The sequence below is a fragment of the Oncorhynchus kisutch genome, linkage group LG1 (genome assembly GCF_002021735.2).
Source record: "Oncorhynchus kisutch isolate 150728-3 linkage group LG1, Okis_V2, whole genome shotgun sequence".
Taxonomy (NCBI): Eukaryota; Metazoa; Chordata; class Actinopteri; order Salmoniformes; family Salmonidae; genus Oncorhynchus; species Oncorhynchus kisutch.
Window position 1 is genome coordinate 40,520,567 of NC_034174.2, and position 26,084 is coordinate 40,546,650.

Sequence of the window (26,084 nt, forward strand, 5' to 3'; positions counted from 1 at the left end):
ACCTTACATCTTATAGTCTCCACACTGACCTTACATCTTATAGTCTCCACACTGACCTTACAGCTTATAGTCTCCACACTGACCTTACAGCTTAATCTCCACACTGACCTTAGAGCTTATAGTCTCCACACTGACCTTACAGCTTATAGTCTCCACACTGACCTTACAGCTTATAGTCTCCACACTGACCTTACAGCTTATAGTCTCCACACTGACTTTACAGCTTATAGTCTCCACACTAACTGAGGTGATGGAGTGAGGAAAGGCTACAGGCTACATTTGATGGTGGGGAGTTCATTCCTGCTCTTTGAAGTTTAATTGGCCTACCACCATCAGCAAACTGTATGTAGGGTAGGTACGCTTATCTGCTGATTAGTGCTGCTATTTTGATTATCTGTTGTATTTAAAGGGTGATTCAAGAGCTCTCTTTAGTCCCACAGTGTGATACACCTCTCTAAGGAAAGCACCTCGATACACGCTGAAAGGAAAGCACTATCTGCGTTCTTTATACATTTTTTCGTGAGGTTCTACAGTTTGAGAGACTTTCTCTAATTTGCAGTGTACTAACAACTGCTGAATGCCACTGGCAGTGGTGATATATGTCTGGAAAGTATTTATGAATCATGGAAGAACTGGGTTGATGGGTGGGAGAGTTTAATGACTGGAAATTGGACTGGGCTGATAGAACTCTTTTGCACAGTAATTGTGTGATTTTGATGATTGTGTACTAATGCCCCTTTTAATGGCAGTTTACATGAAAATGTCATTATGTGTTTGGGGATCCTTTAAATGTATTTGGACCTAGCATACACACCCACGTGCACGCACTCACAGACAGACAGACAGACAGACACTGAAACTGGAGCAGCAGCACGACCAGGTGGACTGGGGACAGCAAGGAGTCATCAGGCCAGGTACTCCCGAGGCATGGTCCTAGGGCTCAGGTTCCGAGAAAAGAGAGAAAGAGAGAGAGAATTAGAGGGAGCAGACTTAAATTCACACAGGACACCGGATAAGACAGGAGAAATACTCCAGATATAACAGACTGGCCCTAGCCCCCCCGACACATAAACTATTGCAACACTGCAATACTGTAGGCTGAGACAGGAGGGGTCGTGAGATACTGTGGCCCTGTCCAACAATACCCCCGGACAGGCCCAACCAGGCAGGATATAACCCCACCCACTTTTCCAAAGCACAGCCCCCACACCACTAGAGGGATATCGTTAAATCACCAACTTACTACCCTGAGACAAGGCAGAGTATAGCCCACTAAGATCTCCCCCACGGCTCGAACCCGAGGGGGGCGCCAACCCGGACAGGAAGATCACGTCAGTGACTCAACCCACTCTAAGGTTGCGTCCTAATGGTACCAGATTCCCTATATAGTGACTGGTCAAAAGCAGGAGAATAGGGTTCCATTAGTAACGCAGACTAAGTGTTTCTGCAGGCAGAGGGACAGATGGAACATATGATACCAAAGTCTAAAACTCTGTTCCGTAGATCTCCCTAGCCCCCCTCCTTCCCTCCAACCCACCCATACTTACTCCTTCCGTGGGAGACCTTGGAAATAATGAGTTTTACAGGAGTATTCCCTTGGCTTTGGGCATTGTCAGAGACATACAGATGATACTATAAAGAGGCTGAATCAGATCCATGAGGACAGATGTAATACATTATCTCTCTCTCTCGACATAGCAACATTTGACTTCAGACGGAGAGACTTTGTTTGCTTAAGGATCTTGCTACTTGCTTTATAAAGTCTCATCAGATACATGAAGTCTAGTAAACATCATCCAAGGAAAGAGTGGCCTAATCAATATTCATCTATGTCTATCTTGTGAAGGGGTTTTGGACAATCACAATCAACTACATCTAGGCAGATGTTCCCGTATCGCAACAACAGCTGTGCAGTCTCATGACTTGCAAGAATGGAAATGTAGATTAGGGAAACCTCCTTGTGGTAGGATGATGAAATGACAGTTTTCCATTTTGAGTTGGAAGAATTGAAGCTCGGCCTATGTTTGATCGGTTTGTCTGTGTTATTTCTCACTACCAGGAGACGTGGTACTGGTCAGGAGACGTGAGTGCTGATGACGTGGTGATGAGCGGGGTCAGGTGCTCGGGGACAGAGATGACTCTGGCCCAGTGCCTCCATCATGGGAAACACCTCGACTGCCCCCGAGGGGGAGGACGCTTCGCTGCTGGAGTCTCCTGCTCTGAGAGTAAGTCACTTACAGTAGCTGGGTCGCATTCATTATGGCACACCGTTGCAAAACATAAAAAAAATAATAATAATGTTGTTTTTGAACAAGTCCATGTTACCTCCAAAAAGTGTTGGGCGGCCATTTTGCTGTTGTATGAATCCTTGATTGGGTCTCTATTCAAAGTGCAGCCTCTGATCTCCATATTAACAACAACCTATCCTTTGCCTCGGCATACAGCGGCCCCAGACTTGGTTCTAAACGCCCAAGTGGTGGAACACACCACGTACCTGGAGGACCGGCCCATGTACATACTGCAGTGTGCCAACGAGGAGCACTGTCTGTCCAGCAGCGCCGCCGCCGCCACATCGTCCTCCTACCGCCGCCTGCTGCGCTTCTCCTCCCAGATACACAACAACGGACTGACAGACTTTCGCCCCAGGGCCGCACACAACTCCTGGATCTGGCACGAGTGCCACAGGTATAGAAACATGGCGTCGGATGGGAGGATGAATTCCTGGGTCCTTCAGTTTTAGTCATTGAGTTAAGTAGTGAAAGGTATGATGAAGGAGGGGTTGGACAATGGCATGCAAGCGAGCATCGTTGTGTTACGTGAGTTGAGAACAATCACTGTGCTGCGATAAAAGTCCTCTGGAGAGGGTGGTCATTGTCGCAGTCTTGTGAGATCATAGATTTGTGGTCTGATTTGTAGTCATGTGGAGGCAGTGCCTGCTGTGGGTGTACAGGCTGGTTATGATGATGGACTGTCTCCGTCTCCCTGTCCAGGCACTACCACAGCATGGAGGTGTTCACCCACTATGATCTACTGAGCCTCAACGGCACCAAGGTGGCAGAGGGACACAAGGCCAGCTTCTGTCTGGAGGACACCCAATGTGAAGAGGGTAAAGAGGATTTCATGTGAAAAACAAATGATGAAAATGATCACGGCAAACCTTGTCTATGTTCCTGATTCTGTACTTTAGCACTGTTGTCTCTCTGGCCGGCCAGGTATTGAGAAGAGGTACGAGTGTGCTAACTTCGGGCAGCAGGGCATCACTGTTGGGTGCTGGGATACGTACAGACACGACATCGACTGTCAGTGGATAGATGTGACAGACGTTGTGCCAGGAGACTACATCTTCCAGGTGAGAATCGTATTTAATTTGTCTTATTTCAACAACAAAATAATTATTCTTCCATCATTTAAAATAACAATTATGTTAGGATAGGCATGTGAATCTCTACATCAAATATGATATGGGAGCAAGGTCCTTGTATAACATGTGAATCTTATACTCTGATCAAAAATATAAACGCAACATGTAAAGTGTTGGTCCCATGTTTCATGAGCTGAAATAAAAGACCCTATAAATGTTCCAGATGCACAAAAAGCTTATTTCTCTCAAATTTAGTGCACAAATGTGTTTACATGCCTGTTGGTGAGCATTTCTCCTTTGCCAAGATAATCCACCTGACAGGTTTGATATATCAAGAAGCTGATTAAACAGCATGATCATTACACAGGTGCACCTTGCCTTGTAATGGGGACAATAAAAGGCCACTAAAATGTGCAGTTTTGTCACACAAGGCCACAGAAGTTGAGGGAGTGTACAATTTGCATGCTGACTGCAGGAATGCCAGAGAATTTAATGTTCATTTCTCTACAATAAGACCCCTTCAACGTCGTTTTAGAGAATTTGGCAGTAGGTCCAACCGGCCTCACAACCGCAGACCACGTGTAACCACGCCAAGCAACAGGACCACACCCGGCTTCTTCACCTGCTGGATGTCTGAGCCCAGCCACTCAAACAGCCGATGAAACTGTGGATTGGCACGCTGGAGAAGTGTGCTCTTCACAGATGAATCCCGGTTTAAACTGAGCGGCTTGCTGATGTCAATGTTGTGGATAGAGTGCCCCAACGAACACAATTGCATTTTATCAATGGCAATTTGAATCCACAGAAATACTGTGACGAGATCCTGAGGCCCATTGTCGTGCCATTCATCAGCCACCATCACCTCATGTTTGAGCATGTTAATGCACAGCACCATGTCGCAAGGTTCCATACAAAATTCCTGGAAGCTGAAAATGTCCCAGTTCTTACATGGCCTGCACACTTACCAGACATGTCACCCATTGAGCATGTTTGGAACACTCTGGATCGACAGCGTGTTTCAGTTAGAAAACCAGATACTGACTAGTTTTCTAATCCTCGCCTTACCCTTTTATTTTTAAAAGGTATTTGTATTCCCAGTCATGTGAAACCCATAGATTAGGGCCTAATGAATTTATTTAAATTCACTAATTTCCTTATAACTATAACTCAGTAAAATCTTTGAAATTGTTGCATGTTGCGTTCATGCTTTTTTTCACTGTAATAAGCTTGGAGTAGTTCTTTTTTCCACTTCTTATTCCATGGGGTTAACAGGAGTCGATTCATTTCAATGGAATCCACTTTTAGTCGTTTTGCTGGTCACTTTCCCAGCATTTTATAAATGTTAGAATTTCACTAATAGTTGCTGCCAACACAGATCGGTCTTTTGGTCATAGCAAGAGTATGTGCGTGCCCTGATAACATCATCAATACGTTGTTTCTCTCCCTAGGTTGTGATCAACCCAAACTTTGAGGTAGCAGAGTCCGACTACACCAACAACGTTATGAAGTGCAGGTGTCGATACGACGGCCACAGGATATGGATGTACAACTGTTATATAGGTGAGAGACCGGAGATTACTGGCTACAACATTATTGAATGTGATGGACACTTGTCTTGTTCAAAGCCATTTTGTCTATGGATGACCACATTCCAAAGAGGTTTAAATTCAGAGAAAATAAATGCGTGAAAAGGCAATTGCAAAATGTAAATAAATGTTTTAATAGTACGGCATCCCGGTCTTGGACACAGACTTTTCACCTTGACAGCTCGGTTATTCGGACCAGCGACATTTTCGATTACTGGCCCAACGCTCTTAACCGCTAGGCTACCTGCCTCATCTAGTGTATTGCTCAACTTGAATGATTCGGATGTTTGTGTGTGGCCATTTTTAGCATTGAAAAATATATATATACACCACTATTCTGTCTGGAATTTAATGTCTTTCGAGAAAATAACAGTGCTTATGAAAATACATTTCACCCCTCAACACGTTTTTAGTTTAGTTTTACGACATGAGCGTAAAATGGCGATCCTGAAAAGTTGCGTCAAGTTACAAGTGAAGTCGCTGCAGTTTATCAAATTAAACTTTATTTACATAGATCTTTTTACAAAAAGTACATTAATCACATATATTTATCTGAAACCTACAACATAAATGATAGAGTTGCTTTGCTTTCCTAACAAAATTGTCCACATCCTGCCTTTTTATTCCCATCTCCAGACAGAAGATCTCTGTGTGTTAATTTAATGTCATCTTTACATTTGATTTAAGTCACTGCACCGTTACATATTTTTGCTATGCAAGTTTGCAATTGGGGAGGGCGGGCTCGTGGTAATGGCTGGAGCGGAATGGTATCAACTACATCAAACACATGGTTTCCATGCGTTTGATGCCATTCAATTTGCTCCGTTTCAGCCATTATTATGAGCCGACCTCCCCTCAACAATCTCCACTGATAGGAATTATACAACTGGTGCCTGTTTGCGATGCATCACCAACTCTGAGTATTACCTTATCCATCTATATATGGACGCATTCAGAGTGTTAAACTGACATGTAAGTGGTTGGCATAGAACAAATTACTAAGTAAAACACATTAATAACTGTTGCCAACCCCCCCCCCCCCCCCCCCCCAAAAAAAAGGAGCCAGTCCAAGCTTTACTGAGTTGGCCTGGTTATACATCCACCATAGTTGTTGGAACCATGCTAGAAAAGACCACATGAAAATAAAATATCCAAGCCAGCATAGTGTGGTTTAGGTTGGCCCTATACTGTAAATCAGGCACTCGAATGCTACAGTGGCATTAACAATAGGAACTTGAAACCAGGAACAAGACATAGGATGGCACTGGTTTGACAGTTATTTATTAGCAAGGACATCAGTAGGTGTGTCGTCCAGTTGTAGCCTGGCATTCCTGTAAAAGATCATGAAAACTATCAGTTCAGTTAAAAGAGAAGGCTTGTGAAGACTTCAGTGATTTCTACCATTGTAACTATATAGATTCATTTATATTGACAACCAGTGTACCCTGTGCTTTTCAAACTGTGCCCACGATTGAATGAGTGCAGTTCCTCATGTGTCCCGTTTGTCTCTCCTCTTCAGGTGGCTCAGTGAGCTCCGAGTCAGAGGAATCCTCTTTCAGTGGCCTCATGAATAACCAGCTGGGATACAGGTAGTGTGGACGGACTCAATGGAAAGACCAGGAGGAACATTTTATTTTGCGAAACTGATGAATGACCAGCAAGACTGTTGTGAAATTACCAACCGCTAGAGGGAGCACTGTGCCGTCTGTTCCCTCCCTAACGGTGCTGGATGAAAATTGAAAAGCAAAGCTCACCTCAGTGCCAACGTTTTATATAAGGACGTTGCAGACGAAAAAAAACCTGTTTTAAAGATCCAGCTTGAAGAAGCAACTCTGTCTTTACTGTTCTCAAACATTTCTGTCACATGTACAGCAGAGTGCTGATGCTATCAAATCAGAGCTATTTAGTTACCTGTACCCAACCTTTGTGGTCCACCGTAAGGAAAAAAGTGATATTTTTCGACACCTGCTGCACTTTGAGACAGTGTCCTGTATTGTTTATTTAATTGTTTTTAGGACAGTGTGTTGAGCAGGCAATTAACTATGCACCTATGAACACCATCGTAACGCTGTTTCTCTGGACCCCCCCCCCCCCCCCCGCAATGAGATTGACCCGTTTTTCTGTTCAATCCCTTAAGAACTGTTGTCTGCTAAAGATGATAACCTATTTGCATCTGTCAATGTATTGTTGGTCCAGTATGCAGACACCCTGTCCCCCGAGTAGTGCTGAGCGATTAACTGAAATGTGTTATTTTTCAGTTTTTAAACAACTGACGTTGAATCAATTATTTGTATTTAATTTAGTTCCGTTCTGTTTCCTGTAAGCTCAATGCACACAGTTTCTCTAAAGATAAATCAGATCCGTTCTGTTTCCTGTAAGCTCAATGCACACAGTTTCTCTAAAGATAAATCAGATCCGTTCTGTTTCCTGTAAGCTCATTGCACACAGTTTCTCTAAAGATAAATCAGATCCGTTCTGTTTCCTGTAAGCTCAATGCACACAGTTTCTCTAAAGATAAATCAGATCCATTCTGTGTTCCTGTTATGACTGCTACACAAGAGAGAAGAATGTGCGATCATTAAGGGATATAGAGAGCAGCTGTTGTTCCATGAGGTAAACACATGATCTAAGTGGTTGATAGTTGGTATTCAGTTGTCATAAAAGTGCCTAATTTCATTTGAAGAACTGCAAAATAGTGATTTCTTTTCAGACAGCATTAGGCAGCAGCTCTTTAGAGATGAGATGACTTGGAATTAAATAATAAATTCATAAAAAATAAATGTAATATACACCACAACTGAAATATTTTATTAAAGTAATGTGAATAAATGATGGTTAGTAATTGATAAGCAGTAATGGGCAGTCTACCATCATGGGACTTTTATTCATTGTTTTATTCTGTGTAACAGCATTCAACCCACAATGCATATTGCATTGAATGTTTTTTTTTTTTATTAGCAAAACTGATTTTAAAAAAATAATAATAATTGAACCGAAACCAAACAGACCTCCAAAATCACTAATCGCTCAGCACTATCCCAGAGCTTCCTATACAGTTAGTCTCTTTCCTTAAAGTGTTGAGGCCGGCAATTAAGGAGAATGAGAGGCTCAATTAAAGATGTGCTTCAAATACAGCAGTTCTGTAACAACTGCCTTCTGCCCAGTTTCCCCTGATGTCGCCGCGACAATCAAGATCCCTGTAACTGCCGCTTCTGCGGAGATTGTTTTCTAAACTAAAACTCATAGAACTACCTAAGAAGCATTAGACTTGTTGGAGGGTTACTGTCAAAACTATTTATTCAATAAATAAATAAATAGACATGGATGACAGACACATGGGCCACCAGTGCACGTGCCTATGAAGTGGGGGTGGGGAAAGTAGCGGAATAGTCTTACATCCACGGAGAATATTATTTGCAAGTCTGTGGCGTGATAATGTGGTAGAAGCCATTGTGAATATAAAATAAGGAAGAACTGATTGTTTTCTTGCTGTACGGTAATCACTAAGGATATGGCAGTATTATTACAACCATACAGCTACCACTAAGGAGAAACTTACCCCCCCTCTCATCAAACCTGCTTTTTTTTACGTCTCTAAAGAGGCAATGAGCATTTAAGGCAGAATCCCCAAGTTAAAATGTACACAAACTTTTGTCCAAATTGGCGACAAACAGCATGATTTAGGTGAAAGGGAGTAAGTTATTCATAATTGGTCTTGGGATTCTGCCTCAAGTTAACAGTGTATCTTGCATCACCTAATATCAACTCTGGCAATATATTTAATACCTTTCATCTTAGAATTCTAAGATACATATACATTTTAGTCTTATCACCATATTCTGCTCAGCTTAGTTCATTTTTCAAACATCCATTAAATTAAATTATTACCGTCAGGGACTCTTATGTTTGTTTTCTCGATTGTACAAGTCACAAATGACATGTGAAAATGCATCTTTGCATTCTATTTTTGCGACACTTCAACTACAGGGCCCTTTATTTTACAAGGGTGCTCTTTACTAGATGGGTGATTATCCTATACTGTATACACAGTTGAATGTTTTAAAGCATTTTGTGCTTGCTTCATATTTTCTCTAATAAAAATAAACAAGCAAACCATGACATGTTCTTGATTTCCTAAACAGAGACTCAGCAATATGATGTGATGATGAGCAACAATGTGAACAAAATATCTTGCCGAGACCCGATAACACAGTTTAGTCGTCCCGATTCTGTGGTTTACTTTGGATCTCTGTGCCTACGTTGAAATGTCATCTCACCTGCTGTAGCGGTCAGAAATGTTGTGAGAGCGCTCTACCTCTCCGCAGCCCCAGGGCTGTGATCACCATTCTCCGGGCCACTGCAGAGTCTGTCCATGGCCTCTCCTTTACCGGCTGGATAAACTCTGGGAAGTACAGAAGGACTTTACATTAGAGCAAGGAAAGAGGTAATAACATGGTATTAACATGGTAATAAGTTAGCTATTCACAACGAAAGCACGACAGACCACATACTTTCTTTTACAGTATAGATGGATCAAAAAACAAGAACAATACCCGCGCATCTCATGGCTTTCCCTTTGGCCTTCTTGCTCCCGTCAGACAGAGTGCGTGTCTTCAGGAGAGGGTGCCGAATGGAAAGTGCATGGAGGGCTAAACAAACACAGGAACCGATTCAAAGATTTTAATCTCTTTTGTCATAAGAAAGAACACCAACTTCCCTTCATCGACCGTCAGAAGGTCACACAACTAACTCCAATGTGCCAAAGGGGACTCGTGACTCATTGGAGTAAAATATAACTTAAAGTAACTGTCTAGTGTTTCCAGATTTCTATGAAATATAACTACTTACAAAATGAGAGTGAAATAGTTAAATAAACAATATTGGAAGGGAAGCTATGTTAAAAAGCAGCTATTCTGTGTGGGTGTACACTGGTCATTCAAATATTCACACAAGTAGACCGTTGATTGGCCAGCTCATCCTCTAGATCACTGACTGGCCAGCTCGTCCTCCCCAAGGAGATGACATGTTCTATGAGGAAACTATAAGCATTTATTAAACAGTCTGAGATAGAAGTTTGGGGGGGGATTTTAGAAGTGTTTTTTTCCTTAAATTTATGCTTTAGCCACACAAAAATAAATGTCAACATTATTTGGATAGGAGTTCATAGAATATGAACTTTAAATAAAGTTAGATTTACACTGGGCAGTTACTTCAAATACGACTCAAAAGATGAAAAAAAAGATATACTCAAAAACCATACCTGCAGATTGACTGGAGAACACGCCTAGGGCGCGAGTGTTGTCCATCCACATAATCTTCATGCCCCAGTCACTGAAAGACAGACCAAGATAAGACTGGGAGAGAGACAGACAGCCCTTGTGAGTGTGCTGTCGGCTTTAGTGAAGGGCATGGGGAGGCTTTCACCTGTGCTGCGGGGTGAGGTTTCCCTTAGGTACAGATCCAGGATACGCTTCCCTTCCCCCAATCCTAACCATCAGTGAGGAAAAGGTCAAAGTGATCCAAGATCAGCATCTAGGGGCAACGTCACCCTACTCCAAGGCTTTTACCTGTAGTCTGAACAGGCATCCAGCAGGTCGTCTGTTTTGAACATGGCCGGGAAGTCGTAGATCTCGATAACGTGGGCATATTCGTCCTGGTTGATCCACACGTTCCCAAAACACGAGTAGTCGTTGTGGGCGTGTTCGATGGCCACGTCTGTCTCTGTCAAGTGGGCTGTGATCTGACGAGAAATTCAACCAGTTATTGACAGATATACCTATCCCAATTAAGTGTTTCTCAGTAATCCCTTTAAATATAATACATGTGAAATATAGCCTATATCTGAGACAATATTGTATATAGTCTATACCTCCCAAGTTGATGTATTTAACTTGCGGACAATCTAAAATGTCATGGTAATTTGTGTTCCATTTCCATACAGATTTAGAAAAAAACAACAACATTTTAGTCATTTGAAGAACAGAAATGATAGATCACCCCTCCCCCACTCTATTGTCATGGAATTTGTCAGAAGCTCACGACACTAAACAGGTTTCCATCCAACCTTTTTATGTGAGTAAACTACATGTCAGATAAATGTCACGACAGGCCTGGTGGAAACAGAAAATTTAAACTTTCCAAATGTTGACAACACAAAATTCCCTAGAGAATGTGGGATATTTTTGTGTTGGTAAAATTATTATTGCGAGAAATGGCAGGTGAAACCCCTTTATGCACCTTGGGAAAGCAAGCAGTTTACTAGACTACAGAATAAATACATTATGATGAACTTCACAGGGTGATGAAAGTGCACAGTGATGAGCTTGCTCTTTTCCAATAAATATTGAGAGTCTTATTCTGGTGACATTTTCATTGATGCTTGGCTGCCATTGGACAATTTAAAATAATTCTCTCCCTTATCCAAAATAATTTCAGCATGTAGGTTGTCTACCCGCACTGTATCTGAGAGCTGTTGGCTAGAAGGGACGTGCCAAGACCAGAGTGGGCACATTTGCAATATAACTTTTTTTCAGACATAACCATAAGTACAGTTGAAAATGTGATATAAACCCATTTAACTGGTCATTTTTAAATATTCTGTACATGGTAATTTAACCACAAAAGTTATTTTTATGCGCACTACGTCATCGCGCACAGCTTTTTATCCGCAACAAGTCAATTTGATAGAAACTCTGGTGAGAAAATTATTTTAATGCCGATTTTAGAATATTACAATGAAAATCAGTCGCTAATTGGATGGAAACCTAGTTACTGTACCTTTTGGCTAAAATCAGCAGTGTCACGAGCAGCACCCTTGGTTGGTGTTGTATGCGAGACATGGTGTTGGTGGGGGGCCACGTTGCTACTGCACACAGACTCCACCTCCGTCAGTACTTCTTCTGCTACTTCGTCCTCCTCTTTCTCAGTCTGGTCCTCCAGGGTTACGGCCAGACAGTCTGGTACCAGGCAGGGGGCCAGGGGTAGGGCTCTTCTGCTGAGAAGCGAATAAAGTCGTCCTCCTGCCCAGCGCTAGAGGTAATAGAGGGCACACTATCCTGGTTGGAGTTGGAAGGCGTTTCTGATGGCGTTCCCTTTGTGGTGTCTGAGGAGCAGGGGCAGGAGCAGCAGGACTCTGAGGGTGAGGTGCAGCCCGAGGAGGTGCAGCTGAGAGGGGGCAGGGGCAGGTCGAAGTCCACCCCTGCTGGTGGTACGTGGAGGGAACCCCCGCTGTCCCGCTGCCTGTCCCTGGCTGCCTTGGGGATGTAGATGGCCTTATCGGGGCGTTTGGTGTTACCTCCGCTCTTCCGGGCCGGGGGGTTGGATCTGGGCTGGGGGGGGGGCATTTTGCTGCTCTGCATCGCCATATCTCTCTGGGAGCCTCCTCATATAAGCTGTCGTCCCCCACACACCATACTAAAGTCATCATGTAACGTTGTGAAAATAATGGGCAATAATTCACATTAAGATGCCCATGGGGTTACTTTAGAACTACTTTGGCAGCCAGGCTTGGATCATTTTAATTTACAGTGTGACCTGATAATACATCATATGAATTTGTATTTGACAGTTGTTTATCCAGGAAGTCCCATTGAAGGTCAGAAGACTTATTTTACAAGGGAGACATGAATGTAAGACCTTGTTGTGTGTGCGCTACCGGTGGCGAGAGTAGCAGATGACTACCCTGCAGCTCCAGCCCTCACCCACCCACCCAGAAGGTAGCGAGGTTAGGGTGCTTCTCGGTGGTTTTGTGAATCAGGTAGCGAATTCTCAAATCAAACCTTATTTCAGAATATGGTGGGTGACTTGCAACGGTTTGCACGCCAGATAATGTAATACAACCAATAAAATGTTGGTGTCCATTACTGGAAGTTACCGGTTTGCCTATATAAAAACGTTGCCATAAATGTTCAACTAACCTGGTTGGAAATCGCAAATTCAACAATGAGTGGTTTGGAAGGAAGTGAGCACAGCTCAAGGTGAGTCCAAAAATGTATTGTATGCTGCTGCATAAATGATGTAATATGCCAGGGAGATATGTATACTGTAGCTAAGAAAGTAATACTAAGTGTATGTTGTGTAGTAAGATGTTAGTAGCCCATGTGCCTTTCCCTAAGAATTTGGTCCATTTACCCTCTTAATTTCGCCTACCGTTCTGACTTGGTGGTGCACGTGCACATGTAGCCTTAGAGAAATGTAATCATCGAATATTGTAAGAGTCTTACAATATTGTCTGCTTATATGGCCCAGTTCCTTATCCTATAGTTCTGACTTAGTGTACAGGGAGAATACTGTAAGAACGGCTCATGTTCTGAATTCTGTCGCTGTACATTTAAAAAATGCTGAACAAATAGTTCACAACGTCCATCCTAGCTCGCTCATTAATGTCTTAATCTAAATGACGGATTGCCTCTTATCCGCTCGTCGTTCCCTTATGCCATAGTTTATACATCTCAATTGTCAGTAGAAACCACATTTATTTAAACAAGTCAGCCATATCAGCTATGTTTTTTTTTTATGGCAGTAAATGAGGTTGAATTAACTGTTTTGCTGCCAGACAAGGCTCCGCTGATAGACAGGTGTAGCAGTGGTAAGGTGCTGATAGAACTCTGCTGTTGGGACAGCTTTAGGTAGGCCCTAACAGTTTGTGGACACCATTTGTCACCGTTATAGTGCAATTAATGTATTGTTTAGTGTTGTGTAGTGGCTTTGCTGGCATTTTTGTTTTGTTTGCCCCACCAAGATTTACATGCTCACTCAATACAAAACATGGATTTACTATCTTTCTGAGTTCTCTGGTGTTTGTAGAACCACCTGCAACTAGACATGGACATTTATAAGATAATGAAGAGAGTATCACCAATACCAGGTTAGTTGAAGAAACTATGGTGGCGGTTTTTATAGGCAAACCTCTAAAGTCCAGTAATAATGTCAGACACGCGAAATAGTTGGTTATCACACATTATCTGGCATACAAACTGTAGCAAGTGGGTGACATCAATTCACAAATAGGCTTTGATCACATATAGGTGTATTATGATCTGCGACACATAGCTAAATGCCACTGGTATTTAAAGGCAATTAATGCTAAATGTCACTGCCAGGGAATGTGTCTCACAAGGCAAATTAAATTAATTATACAAGCCCTCAATTCATGATTGTGACAGAATGCAGGAAATGTCAGCATACCTTTTCTGGTTCTCTATCTGTAGGTAAGCGTTCAATTCTTCTAGGACTGTGTGAACAGATGCATTTTCTTGCTTGGGAAGATAACAGTCATCAAAATAAGGAAATGCCAGGGTGGCTGTAGGCATTGAAAAACACAACTAATTCAGCTCATTGAGGGCTTGATGATTAGATGACCAGTTGAATCATTTGTGCATGTCCAGGGTTACAATACAAATGTGTACTTTTGAGGGTACTCGAGCACCAGGGTTGGGAAAACACTGGTCTACTTCATGACCAATGTTGGGGATACAGTTGACTCAGTGTGACAACTCAATGCTACAGTTAGCTAGCACATTTTGTTCATAAAGCGCAGTATTGGCTAGCTAGCCAGCCTACCGCCATTTCCAGGCTAATGCACCTAACAATACTGAACAAAAATATAAAACACAACAATTTTACTGAGTTACAGAGATTCCATAGATTAGGGCCTAATGAATGTATTTCACATGACTGGGCAGGGGGAGCCAGGCCCACCCAGTCAGAATGACTTTTTCCCCCCACAAATGGGCTTTATTACAGACAGAAAAACTCCTCCGTTTCATCAGCTTTCTGGGTGGCTGGTCTCAGATGATACCTCAGGTGAAGAAGCCAGATGTGGAGGTCCAGGGCTAGCGTGGTTACACGTGTTCTGCAGTTGTGAGGCTGGTTGGACATACTGGCCATATTCTTTAAAATGACATTGGAAGTGACTTATGGTAGAGAAATTAACATTAAATTCTCTGGCAACAGCTCTGGTGGACATTCCTGCAGTCAGCTCATCAATTGCATACTGCCTCTAAACTTTGGCATTGGTGGCATTGTGTTGTGTGACAAAACATCACATTTTAGAGTGGCCTTTTATTGTCCCCAGCACAAGGTGCACCTGTGTATTGATCATGCTGTTTAATCAGCTTCTTGATATGCCACACCTGTCAGGTGAATGGATTATCTTGGTAAAGGAGAAATGTTCACTAACAGGATGTAAACAAATGTGTGCACTAAATTGGATAGAAAATAAGCTTTTTTGTGCATATGGACAATTTCGGGATATTTTATTTCAGCTCATGAAACATGAGTCCAACACTTTACATGTTGCGTTTATGTTTTTGTTCAGTATAAGTTAGCTATATCACACAGGAGGCTTTGTCCAGTACAGTAGTGTCTAATTGCTTAGGTTAGCTAGCTAAATTCTAATGCCAGTTGCAAACGTTAGCTAGCAAATGCTGAACACAAATTGTTCAATTAAGCCGTTACAATTATGCAATGCTGATCTATGGATTCTAATCAAATATGTTATTCTGACCTTAGTTTGTCAGTTGAAAATATGGCTAAGTAATAGTGATTGTTACATTTGATACCGGAGCCCAGAGGAATGCGTCAAAATCGCTAAACAGTTTACTTCGTAGTGTGCGAATACTTGTATCAGTTTATCAGAAGCACGTGATCAATGATGTCCAAAGCTTTGTTTTGTCAAATAACCACCTGATCCCTTTAGCTATCAATTTAGTTCATCTCTTCTCAGGTTTGAGGCAAAATATGAATACATGTGAGTGACCATCCATTCATTTAATTACATAATATCTTGAAAACAATTTATTGAATGCCAAAGTTATTAACATTGGCTTTCAATAAATTGTTTTCAAGATATTATGTAATTAAATGAATGGATTTTACAGGCAAAAATTTAAAGTTTGTCTAGGATAATTTACCCAGCTTTATCACTAGCTGTCCGCTCAGTTTATAAAAATGATAAACCAACGTCAATTATATTAGGAAGAACAAGGTTCACTACATAAGGGTGATGTTTTAAGACCTTACAATGATGGGGGCTTGAATGTAATTGATTTAGAATGTATGAATGGTATGTTGAGACTAAAGTGGTTAGTATTTTGAGGACCTCTTAGGCCCCACTCCCCCCTATCTGAGGTATCCTTCACATACAACACCCGTTCTGCTAGTCACATTCTGTTAAAGGTCCTGAAAGCACACATCCCTGGGTCGATCGTCTTTTCAGTTCGCTGCAGCTAGCGACTGGAACGAGCTGCAACAAACACTCAAACTGGACAGTTTTATCTTAATCTCTTCATTCAAAGACTCAATCATGGACACTCTTACTGACAGTTGTGGCTGCTTTGCGTGATGTATTGTTGTCTCTACCTTCTTGCCCTTTGTGCTGTTGACTTTGCCCAATCATGTTTGTACCATGTTTTGTGCTGCTACCATGTTGTTGTCATGTGTTGCTGCCTTGCTATGTTGTTGTCTTAGGTCTCTCTTTATGTAGTGTCGTTTCTTTTTGTGATGTGTGTTTTGTCCTATATTTATAATATTATTTTTAATCCCAGCCCCCGGCCCCACTGGAGGCCTTTTGGTAGTCCGTATAGTTAAATCAATCAATAAATACATTTTCTCTGTGATATGGATGGCCTGTGTCCCTGCTTCCATCTTTAAAAAGATTGGAATAGATTTCTTGCTTAGACTTTAATATTAACAAATTACCTGTGAAACTTTCTGCACTTCACCAACAAGTGTTATTATATAGGAAATCCACATATAAACACAACTTCACTCCACATAACACACCGATATGGAATAATAGGTGTATTCAGTACCGTAACAAGACCATAGTCTTTCTTTTTTATTTTATTTAGCTAGGCAAGTCAGGAACAAATTATTATTTTACAATGACGGCCTACCCCGGCCAAACCCTCCCCTATCCCGGACGACGCTGGGCCAATTGTGTACTCCCCTGTGGGACTCCCGATCATGGCCGGTTGTGATACGGCCAGTTATCGAACTAGGGTCTGTAGTGATGCCTCTAGCACTGAGATGCAGTGCCTTAGACCGCTGCGCCAGTCGGGAGCTAAGAGATGTAAGAATGGATGAACAAAAATATCTGTAAAAGACCGAATCTTTTAGATGAAAGTTGTAATATCCTCAGCTATAATGTTTAAGATAAAACATTACTGTCCTTATCACCCCAAGCAATATTGTAGTCATAAATGCTATTCCTTCTAGTGTTGTACTGCTGATGAAAGGGATGTTATTATATTCAGATGAGTCTTTATACATAAATGGCTGTTGTTTGCAGGATAAGAAGTGTAACAATATACATCAGACAAGTTATTTCCAAATAATTCTTCCCAGAACAGTTAAAGGAACTATCTGTCAATTGTTTTTAATATATCTGTAACCAAGAAAATAAGAACAAAATATTTGTCTTTCTCTATATTACCCAAGGCCAAAGAGAACCATTTAAAAATTCTAAATTATATTTATCCGTCAAATACATTTATAAGATTGAAATTCAATGTAGAGCGTAATGACAACATTTTGTGGGAATGACATTGAAACTACTGAACATATTTTATTTTCCTGTGATCATATTACCACTTTCTGGGAGGAGTTACATGATTTATTAATTTCAAAGAATATTAATATCGACAATTTCACATACAATGACATCAAATTTGGGGGGGGATTTACTTGGCTCATTGTGCTCTAGTGACTCATGGCAGGCCGGGCGCCTGCAGGCCGACTTCAGTCGTCAGTTGAACGGTGTTTCCTCCGACACATTGGTGTTTCGGAGGACGCATGACTCGACCTTCGCCTCCCCCGAGCCCGTCCGGGAGTTGCAGTGATGAGACAATATCGTAATCACAAAATTCGGGGGGAGGGAAATGGGGTAAAAATTACAAAAAATATCATACATGTTGTTTCAAGTCACCTTGTCTGAGAGAAATGTACATGGTTATCAAAACATCTTGCCAGGGTATGCCTACACCAAACACATCCCTTAATTTACATATTTCTAAAATTCCCTTTGGGAAAAATGATTGGAAACATTTAGCAGTTTTATGGGTATTATGACACCTCCACTGTGGGGCTCTGTTTGACACAATTGACTAGACATGCTCAATTCTTCAGGAAGCTTTGTTTTCCCATCACTACTAAGTAATAAGTTACCAAGCAATTTTTGGGGGTTGAAAGAATTGAAAAGCATTACAACCTATGAACACAACAGACACAAACAACATTACCAAGCATAGGCAGCCAACGCTTAAAGAACAGAAAAAGTAGCCAGACCCTTCCAAATAATTATTGCTGGTTCCATCTGTGTAAATGCATCCCCTTATGAGCAGGCGCAGAATGCACCCATAAACTACATTTTATTATATTGCTAATGAACGATTACGCCATTGACTGCAGAATATTGTTAACTGCTATTAAAAATGGTAAGGACTCATTTGCCATTTTGTCTAGCTAGCTACCATCACAGGTGATCTAGTAAAAACAAAACTGTATGCAATTTGATGCATGCTATATTTAATTGAGTATGGCTTTTTAGATTTTTCAAGAAAATAGTTTATTAAATCGATACAGTACATATAATAAGAACAAGAACAAACAATACAATAATTAGGAATTAACAGGCAGTCGTATACACCATTGAGAGTCAAAGCATGCTTAAGGTTTCTGTGGTGATTTTGTGTTGTGGTCAATAATTATTTACACATCATAATTGGACAACATCAAGGATATGGGGTAGTCTAAAAACTTCATAATTATGCTAAACCACAGTCAGGGTTGGAGTCCCAATTCCTGTCAATTCACATTAAGTCAAGCTAAGCAGTGACAATATTGAGGTCAGATCTAGGTAAGTGATTTTTAACCTTTTCTTACAAATTCATAAATTAAACTAGCAAATGTGAAAACCTGATTCATATTGGCAATAACAGGTAACCTGTGTGCTTAAAACACTGTGGTTAACCGTCACTACAGAACAGACATCTTCATAATACTATGCAGACCCACACAACATGTTGCATACGAAACAAGTTCATAGCCCGCTAAGGTGGCCAAAAGTGCACCCACACCAACTCTCTTAGTTCTCATGAACATTTGCATACAAAATGACAGGAGGCTGAATAAAAGGTACAGTATGTCACATTTTAGCATGAACTTTGTTGATTTTTGAGGAGTACAATTTAGTAATACCTGAAATAACAAATCATAAACCAGAAACTTATCAGGATTGAAATGTTGTTACTGTTTTAAGTTTGCAGCCTCCAAGAACAAAAAAAATATCCACAAGTTGGAACGCGCTAGCAATGCCCCATTCCCCTCTCATTGTTTTTGGTCATTAATGCTCAAGTTAGCAGTTGGGTGATTCTCACGAAACAACTTTTAACCATAGCAGTAACAAATTGAGTTATAAAACCATGATGCATCTGCAACAATCATTATTAAGACCAAGATGCTTAGTTTATGGCATAGTGCCTTACATTTTCACCCCAAATTATCATTACCAAAATGCATCCGGATTCAAATTGGGTAATTTTATAAAATGGTACTACTATTACTAGAAAATCCTAACTTATTTGAATAAACACAATATGTTTCTGCAGTTTGAGGATAAATCATAAAAATTCTGTACTAGTTGGAAGTTTACATTAAACTATATTTATTACATAAAAAAAGTGTCTGTGGACATGTTTCTCATTACCGTAACACTTTTTCAAATGGCTGTAAAAACTCCTATATTCATATTTTATAAAGTTTTATTCACCCATGATGCTTCATCTAGAGAAGTAGTCCTTAAAGTTAATTTAATCTTTATTTATGTCTTCAGAATGAGGATCTTATTCTCCCCTTTACGACACTTGACGACCTCATTACCAAAATGAGAGAAATGCTAAAATTGGGAAAAACCAAAAACTTGGAGAACCATCACCTTACAATCATGGAGGCATGAATGGGCTTTAGTGATGTGGTCCATTTGCAAGCAATAGGAGACAGCAGACTGAGCTAAGTGCCTCTCATTACCGCATCACTTTTATGTCTTTCGTTAATGAGAACCTTAATTTCGGTAACGATAATAACCTTATTATAATGTGTAGTTGATGGGTGTGCTGTGGTGGTAACTAATTATTTACTAGGACTACAGCTTACACCTATTGTATAGATTTTTGGTAAAACATCAGTTATTCGATTAAGTAGGATCAAATAATTATGGGTGTAAACCCCTTTAATTTACCTAAAGCCACAATCTGGAGTTTGTTTCAACAAAGAGCAGCCCTGCCACTTAAAGGAGGATATCCACCATTTTGACATGTGTACCTGTTTTACCTCTCTTTTTGGTAAATATCCCACAGATATTTTTTGGGCATATCATGCTATGCCATTTGCCCATAAAATGCCATTCAATTTACAAACCCATCTAAAATACCTTAGAACCACACATATCCACATCCTAATACACCAATATTACCTGTAGAAAGTGTCACCTTTTTATGCTTAAGTCCACTTTCACTTTTGAAAATACATGCACGTAATTACAGTACTTATGCTAAATTAAGGTATTTTAGTCAATTGTATTAAGACCAGTGATTTTCATATTACCCAAATCATTTGGGATTGACAAATGACACATTTTGACGATGAATCTAACAGAGCTCAGTACCGTTTTTAAACTGCAAACTATGCAACACTCATTACCAAAACATGTATTCTCATCGCCGGATCCAACTTATCATTACCGTAATAAACCAATATTTAGGAAATATTACAAAAAGTCAAATGTATACTTGTAATGTTGGCTTAATTTGATAGTGTGCCTTTTGTTCTTTATCCAAATAGGTTTACAGAAAAACTATAATTATCACAAAAAAAACAAGATTCAGAAAAGGTTGTATGTTGCAGTAATGAAAAATTACAAAACACATGAATAATTTAATTTTAAATTATTTGTTTTCAGTGTTTAACTCAGGCCTTTTCTTTAGGTGAGCAATGTTTAAAAAAAAATATAGAAATTGGTTTGTCTATTACTTTTTGGGGACTTAGAAAACTATTACGGTAATGAAAATGTTTGCATTGGTAGTTGTGGAAATGCATAATATCTGATAAATAAACATAACAATAATTCTGAAATAGATAAGAGATCCTATTCTAAGAGGAATTGTGGCAGAAAATGTGTTTATTTCTTGTTGTCAAGTGCCAGCTTCGTGAGAATCACCCAGTTGGTGTCAGCGGCTTAGTAGAAACATATGTATCGTCGTGGATTACAGTTTCTCCTGGCCCGTAGACAACTGTCAAGTTAAGGAACCATCTTCCTAATGTTGTAAATTTGGTGAACCAAAGAGGGTTCATGCTATTAAACACAGGTTTAAAAACTGTGGGTGAACTACACCTTTAAAGGCTATTTGTATTTGGAGATATTACACAATGCACCTTTAATGAGTAAGAGTTTAAAATGGCAATACAAAAGAAAACGGCACCATTCATACTAAAGGTGTGGTCTTGGTTAACTAGAATAAGACATTTTCACATGTTCAAATTAATAATCTCAATAAACATGTAAAAACAGGGAGTGTTTGTTTCAGCGGGTTATAGGTTACTAGCACACATAGCCCATCCCTTTTGTGAAATAAATAAAAACAATTATCTACATCCAGAAAGACATCCATCTACATCCAGAAGGAATTATTGATGGGTGTGGTGAGATAATTGAGATGCACCAGGTCAAATAGGCCATCCTGCATGAGAGCAAAAACAAACAAATGTCAAATTAAGAATACTATGAATACCACTGGCTCCATGTCATCTACAAGACCCTGCTAGGTAAAGTCCCCCCTTATCTCAGCTCGCTGGTCACCATAGCATCTCCCACCTGTAGCACACGCTCCAGCAGGTATATCTCTCTAGTCACCCCCAAAACCAATTCTTTCTTTGGCCGCCTCTCCTTCCAGTTCTCTGCTGCCAATGACTGGAACGAACTACAAAAATCTCTGAAACTGGAAACACTTATCTCCCTCACTAGCTTTAAGCACCAACTGTCAGAGCAGCTCACAGATTACTGCACCTGTACATAGCCCACCTATAATTTAGCCCAAACAACTACCTCTTTCCCAACTGTATTTAATTTGAATTTATTTATTTATTTTGCTCCTTTGCACCCCATTATTTTTTTTAATTTCTACTTTGCACATTCTTCCATTGCAAAACTACCATTCCAGTATTTTACTTGCTATATTGTATTTACTTTGCCATCATGGCCTTTTTTGCCTTTACCTCCCTTCTCACCTCATTTGCTCACATTGTATATAGACTTGTTTATACTGCATTATTGACTGTATGTTTGTTTTTACTCCATGTGTAACTCTGTGTCGTTTTATCTGTCGAACTGCTTTGCTTTATCTTGGCCAGGTCGCAATTGTAAATGAGAACTTGTTCTCAACTTGCCTACCTGGTTAAATAAAGGTAAAATAAATAAATAAAAATGAAGGTAGTCTTGATAGCTTATAGCTGTAGGCCAGGAGCTGTGATCGTGAAATAACATTTCTTATAATTGCTGCTCCTTAACCACAGGGAATCAAGGCATATCATTTGACAGCATCTACAAGTCAATATTCTTCCATTCTTTCAAATTATTTAGAAACTTTAGTGAGGTTGCTGTGAAACTTAGTACATTTTTCCATTGATATCCCCAGATAAGAGTGCAGGTTGAGAAGAAAGCTCATTTCAATTAGGTGAATGATTTCCCTGAAAACACTCACCTTTGGTGTGGTTCATCTTCCGGAGCCAATACTTCTGTCCTCAAAAATGGTGATTTCAACCTGGTGAGAGGGTTAGTTAAGGAAACTAGGATCCAGCAGGACATTAAAGAAGGGTAGACATGAAAGGTCTGAGTGTGTCCCAAATGGCATCCTATACCCTACTTTTGACCAGACCAGTGCAATTTGGGATGAACCCTGTTTGTGTAAGCCTCCAAGACAGTAATGGATACAACCCTGAGACCTCTCTCTATTGGGTCTGTCAGCAGCAGTCCCAGAGGAGCGTAGATCTTCTCATTCTGCTCCTTGACGAACCTAGCGATTTTCTTCAATACCTAGAGACAAAGAAAGTAAGCCCTTTCACCCATTCATGGCTTGGCCTCATAAAAAGACTACATCCAATATGGCCACTGGTCCACGTGTCATTCAACATTGGTTAAGTCCCAAATGACACCCGTTTCCCTAAAAAGTGCAATACTTTTGACTAGGACCCATAGGGTGACATTTGGGACCCAGATTGCTTTTATTTGGAAAATTATACCAACCCTTGTCCTACATATTGTCTAGTTCTGTTTTTCCCTCAGCAGGAAAAAACTGAACTAGACAATACATATGCGCCAGGTGTGATATCGCTCCTAAATAGCTCGTGCTAATATTCCTATCAAACCCAGTAAGGCCAGCAGGCTAGTCTCTTTTTATTGGTATGTAACTTATGAAAGTTGTACTGTCAATTTGTTTTGTATTTAAACGTGTACATGATACTGCAACAAAATTTCCCCAAAGGGACAATAAAGTCAATAAAGTAAAAGACTTAGGGACCTACTTTCTCATAGTGAGTCTCCATACAGAGGAAGATTGTGTAGGCGGTCATGCAGGCCAAGCAGCCCTCCAGGTAAGACTTGCCACCAATTTTCTCAGCCTCGGCGTAAAGGTTGTTAAGTGTCTGCATCGTCTCCTCAAACTGCTGCTTATCAACCTGAAAAAATAATGCCCACCAACCCCTCAGTAAAAAGGTCTGCATGTCCAAATTCACACCTTTGAAAAGGAAACAGGTGAGTAGCTAGTTGTATCCATACATTGGGCCTAATTCAGGTGCTAATAAGGGTGAACATTGTACACAATCTTACAGAAACCAATTAATTTCTAAGTACCTCTGTGTGCATGTATGTTAATAAAGTGCTGAGCGATTAAACGGAATTTCAGGTATTTTTCAATTTTTTAAAACAACAATTGACCAGCATCGGTTCAATTATTTGAATTCCATTTGTTTTTCCATTGAGTTCAATGTGCACATCACACAGTTTCTCTAGAGATAAATCAGATTCAGCCTGAACTGCGCGATGTAGTAGGGAGTTGCTGTTTCCAACAGTAATATTTTATAGTTTAGTGCATAAAATGTGGCCAATAATCCATTGTGCATCTACTTGACTGGTCTGTTTGTTTTTAAGCCTGCTACGAAGAGAGAAGGATGTGCGATTGTGAGGTGATAAAAAGAGTGGAGGTGTCATAACATAATTTTTGTCTCTACTTACTCTCAGATTTGAAAATACTACTTAGCATCAAAGTAGACATCACGCAAAGCTCCTGCACGCCATCTCTAGCCGGCACCTTTGCTAACAGATATTGTGTCCATTGAAAACTTGCACAAGACAGTTCACAGAATTGTCCATTTAAAGAAATGTAGCCAATTAATTAATTACTACATTTAGCTAACATTAGATATATATGGATGAACTATCTAGTATTTATAAAATAGTCAGACAGCATAGGCATCAGCTCTATAAAATAAATGTAATATACAAAACTGAAATATTTTATTAAAGTTGTGAATAAATGATGGTTAATAGGTGATAAGCAGTAATGGGCCATCTATACCATCATGTGACTTATGAATTGTTTTATTCTGTGTTCCAGCATTCAACCCACAATGTATAGTGCATTTAATGTAAAAAAAAAAGGAATAATAATCAAAAACCGTGATTATTTGTATATAATCGAACCGAAACGACCTTTTAAAAAAAGCACAAATCGCTCAGCACTGGTGCGTTATCATACCCTGGACTCCAGCTCTGAGGGGAACTTGGTCTGGAACTTGCAGATTTTACCCGAGTTGTAGTCCCTCTGGACATACACTTTGGAGGCGACGGCTGCTTGTTGCTGCAGCTCCTGTAAGCTGTGCGTCTGGGTGGGGTAAAGCATGAATTGAGTGAGGAAAGCATGACTTGAAAAAACATCTCATGGGATCACTTGAATCCATCAGAATTCTAGTTATTGGGTTAATGGGAAAAGCTAGCTAGCTAACGTTACAAATCTCTGCTTCAGACAGACTAACGTTATGGGCCTTAAGATGTTTTTTTGGAAACCGGGCCCTGGACAGGCAGAGCGCTAACTAACGTTAGCTAACGTACCTAGTTTGCTAGGCTAGTTGACCAAGCACCACAGCACAGGCAGCCACCAAATGGTGATATCTAATTTGGTCAGACACGGCTTATAATATAGTTGTAAATGTCTCAATACACACAGTTAAAACACAAATATGAACGCAATTTACCTCTGCCATAGTGGACTGAGTGAGTGTTCCTTCCTCCAGCTAGCTCACTACTGCCGCGTTCAAACCAACTGGGATCTCGAGGAAAAACGAGCTCGGAATTCCAACTCCGGAACTAGTGGTTCTTTCTAGTGCCGCGTGCAAAACGACTGGGAACTCGAAAAAATACGAGGTAAAATCATGACGTCAGTTATCTTCAGGTCGGAAAGTCGGAGCTCAAGAAAAAGGCCCGAGTTCGAGTTGGAATTCTGAGTTCGATAACCATTCAAATAAAAAAAAATCTTCCGAGTTCTGTTGTTTTGAAAGCTCGGAAGTTTGAGATTTCTGGGACCGAGTTCCGAACTCCCAGTTGGTTTGAAGGCGGCTCACTGACGTCATGATTTGATCTGTATTTGTCAAAAGTTTCCAGTTGTTTTGAACGCTGCATGACACCACTGTGAAGCGGGCAAGAATAACTACGCACTTCCTGATCACGGATTTTTGTAATCCTTTAGAATTAGAGTCCTTTCCTATATACTTTCTAAAAGAATAACTAGGGCGAAAATGATAAGTAATTTGCATAACTATCGATATATTTGATACTACTTATCATACGCCTGGGGCGGCAGGGTAGCCTAGTGGTTAGAGCGTTGGTCTAGTAACCGGAAACCCGAGCTGACAAGGTACACATCTGTCGTTCTGCCACCAGGCAGTTAACCCACTGTTCCTAGGCCGTCATTGAAAATAAGAATTTGTTCTTAACTGACTTGCCCGTTTAAATAAAGGTAAAATAAATACAAAGAATTATTGAAAATATTTCTGTAAGTTATTTGTTTATTTTTCCAAGCCTAAATGGT

The 26,084-nt window shown here is 40.4% G+C and overlaps 2 protein-coding genes and 1 long non-coding RNA gene across 4 annotated transcripts in view; 1 reads left to right on the forward strand and 2 right to left on the reverse strand.

The window, feature by feature from the left end:
• The window catches only part of LOC109893880 (lysyl oxidase homolog 2A), a 52,792-nt gene extending 43,726 nt beyond the window's left edge, over positions 1-9,066 (forward strand). Inside the window, exons 9-14 of the mRNA XM_020487086.2 lie at positions 2,060-2,225; positions 2,445-2,685; positions 2,991-3,106; positions 3,213-3,349; positions 4,810-4,921; positions 6,467-9,066. Coding sequence (XP_020342675.1) covers positions 2,060-2,225; positions 2,445-2,685; positions 2,991-3,106; positions 3,213-3,349; positions 4,810-4,921; positions 6,467-6,540 — 846 coding nt within the window. The 3' untranslated portion in view covers positions 6,541-9,066. The remainder of the gene's footprint in view (positions 1-2,059; positions 2,226-2,444; positions 2,686-2,990; positions 3,107-3,212; positions 3,350-4,809; positions 4,922-6,466) is intronic.
• On the reverse strand, positions 5,416-9,789 carry LOC109871627 (uncharacterized). Its single transcript, XR_004209951.1, has 3 exons — positions 9,501-9,789; positions 9,225-9,349; positions 5,416-6,278 (listed from the first exon to the last, which is right to left on the reverse strand). It is a non-coding gene; the product is annotated as an uncharacterized LOC109871627 (long non-coding RNA).
• Positions 9,790-17,495: 7,706 nt separating this feature from the next.
• LOC109893871 (golgin subfamily A member 7) lies at positions 17,496-25,610 on the reverse strand. Of its 2 annotated transcripts, XM_020487075.2 has the most exons (6): positions 25,252-25,597; positions 24,756-24,881; positions 23,524-23,676; positions 22,934-23,035; positions 22,704-22,763; positions 17,496-21,683 (listed from the first exon to the last, which is right to left on the reverse strand). In XM_020487075.2, exons 1-5 carry the CDS (start codon positions 25,258-25,260, stop codon positions 22,716-22,718), a joined length of 438 nt encoding a protein of 145 aa, XP_020342664.1. In that variant the 5' UTR covers positions 25,261-25,597; the 3' UTR covers positions 17,496-21,683; positions 22,704-22,715. The 2 variants fall into 2 exon arrangements, 1 of the variants encoding a protein (XP_020342664.1); XR_004209952.1 differs by having other exon boundaries at positions 22,704-23,035; positions 25,252-25,610.
• Between the last annotated feature and the right edge of the window lie 474 nt (positions 25,611-26,084).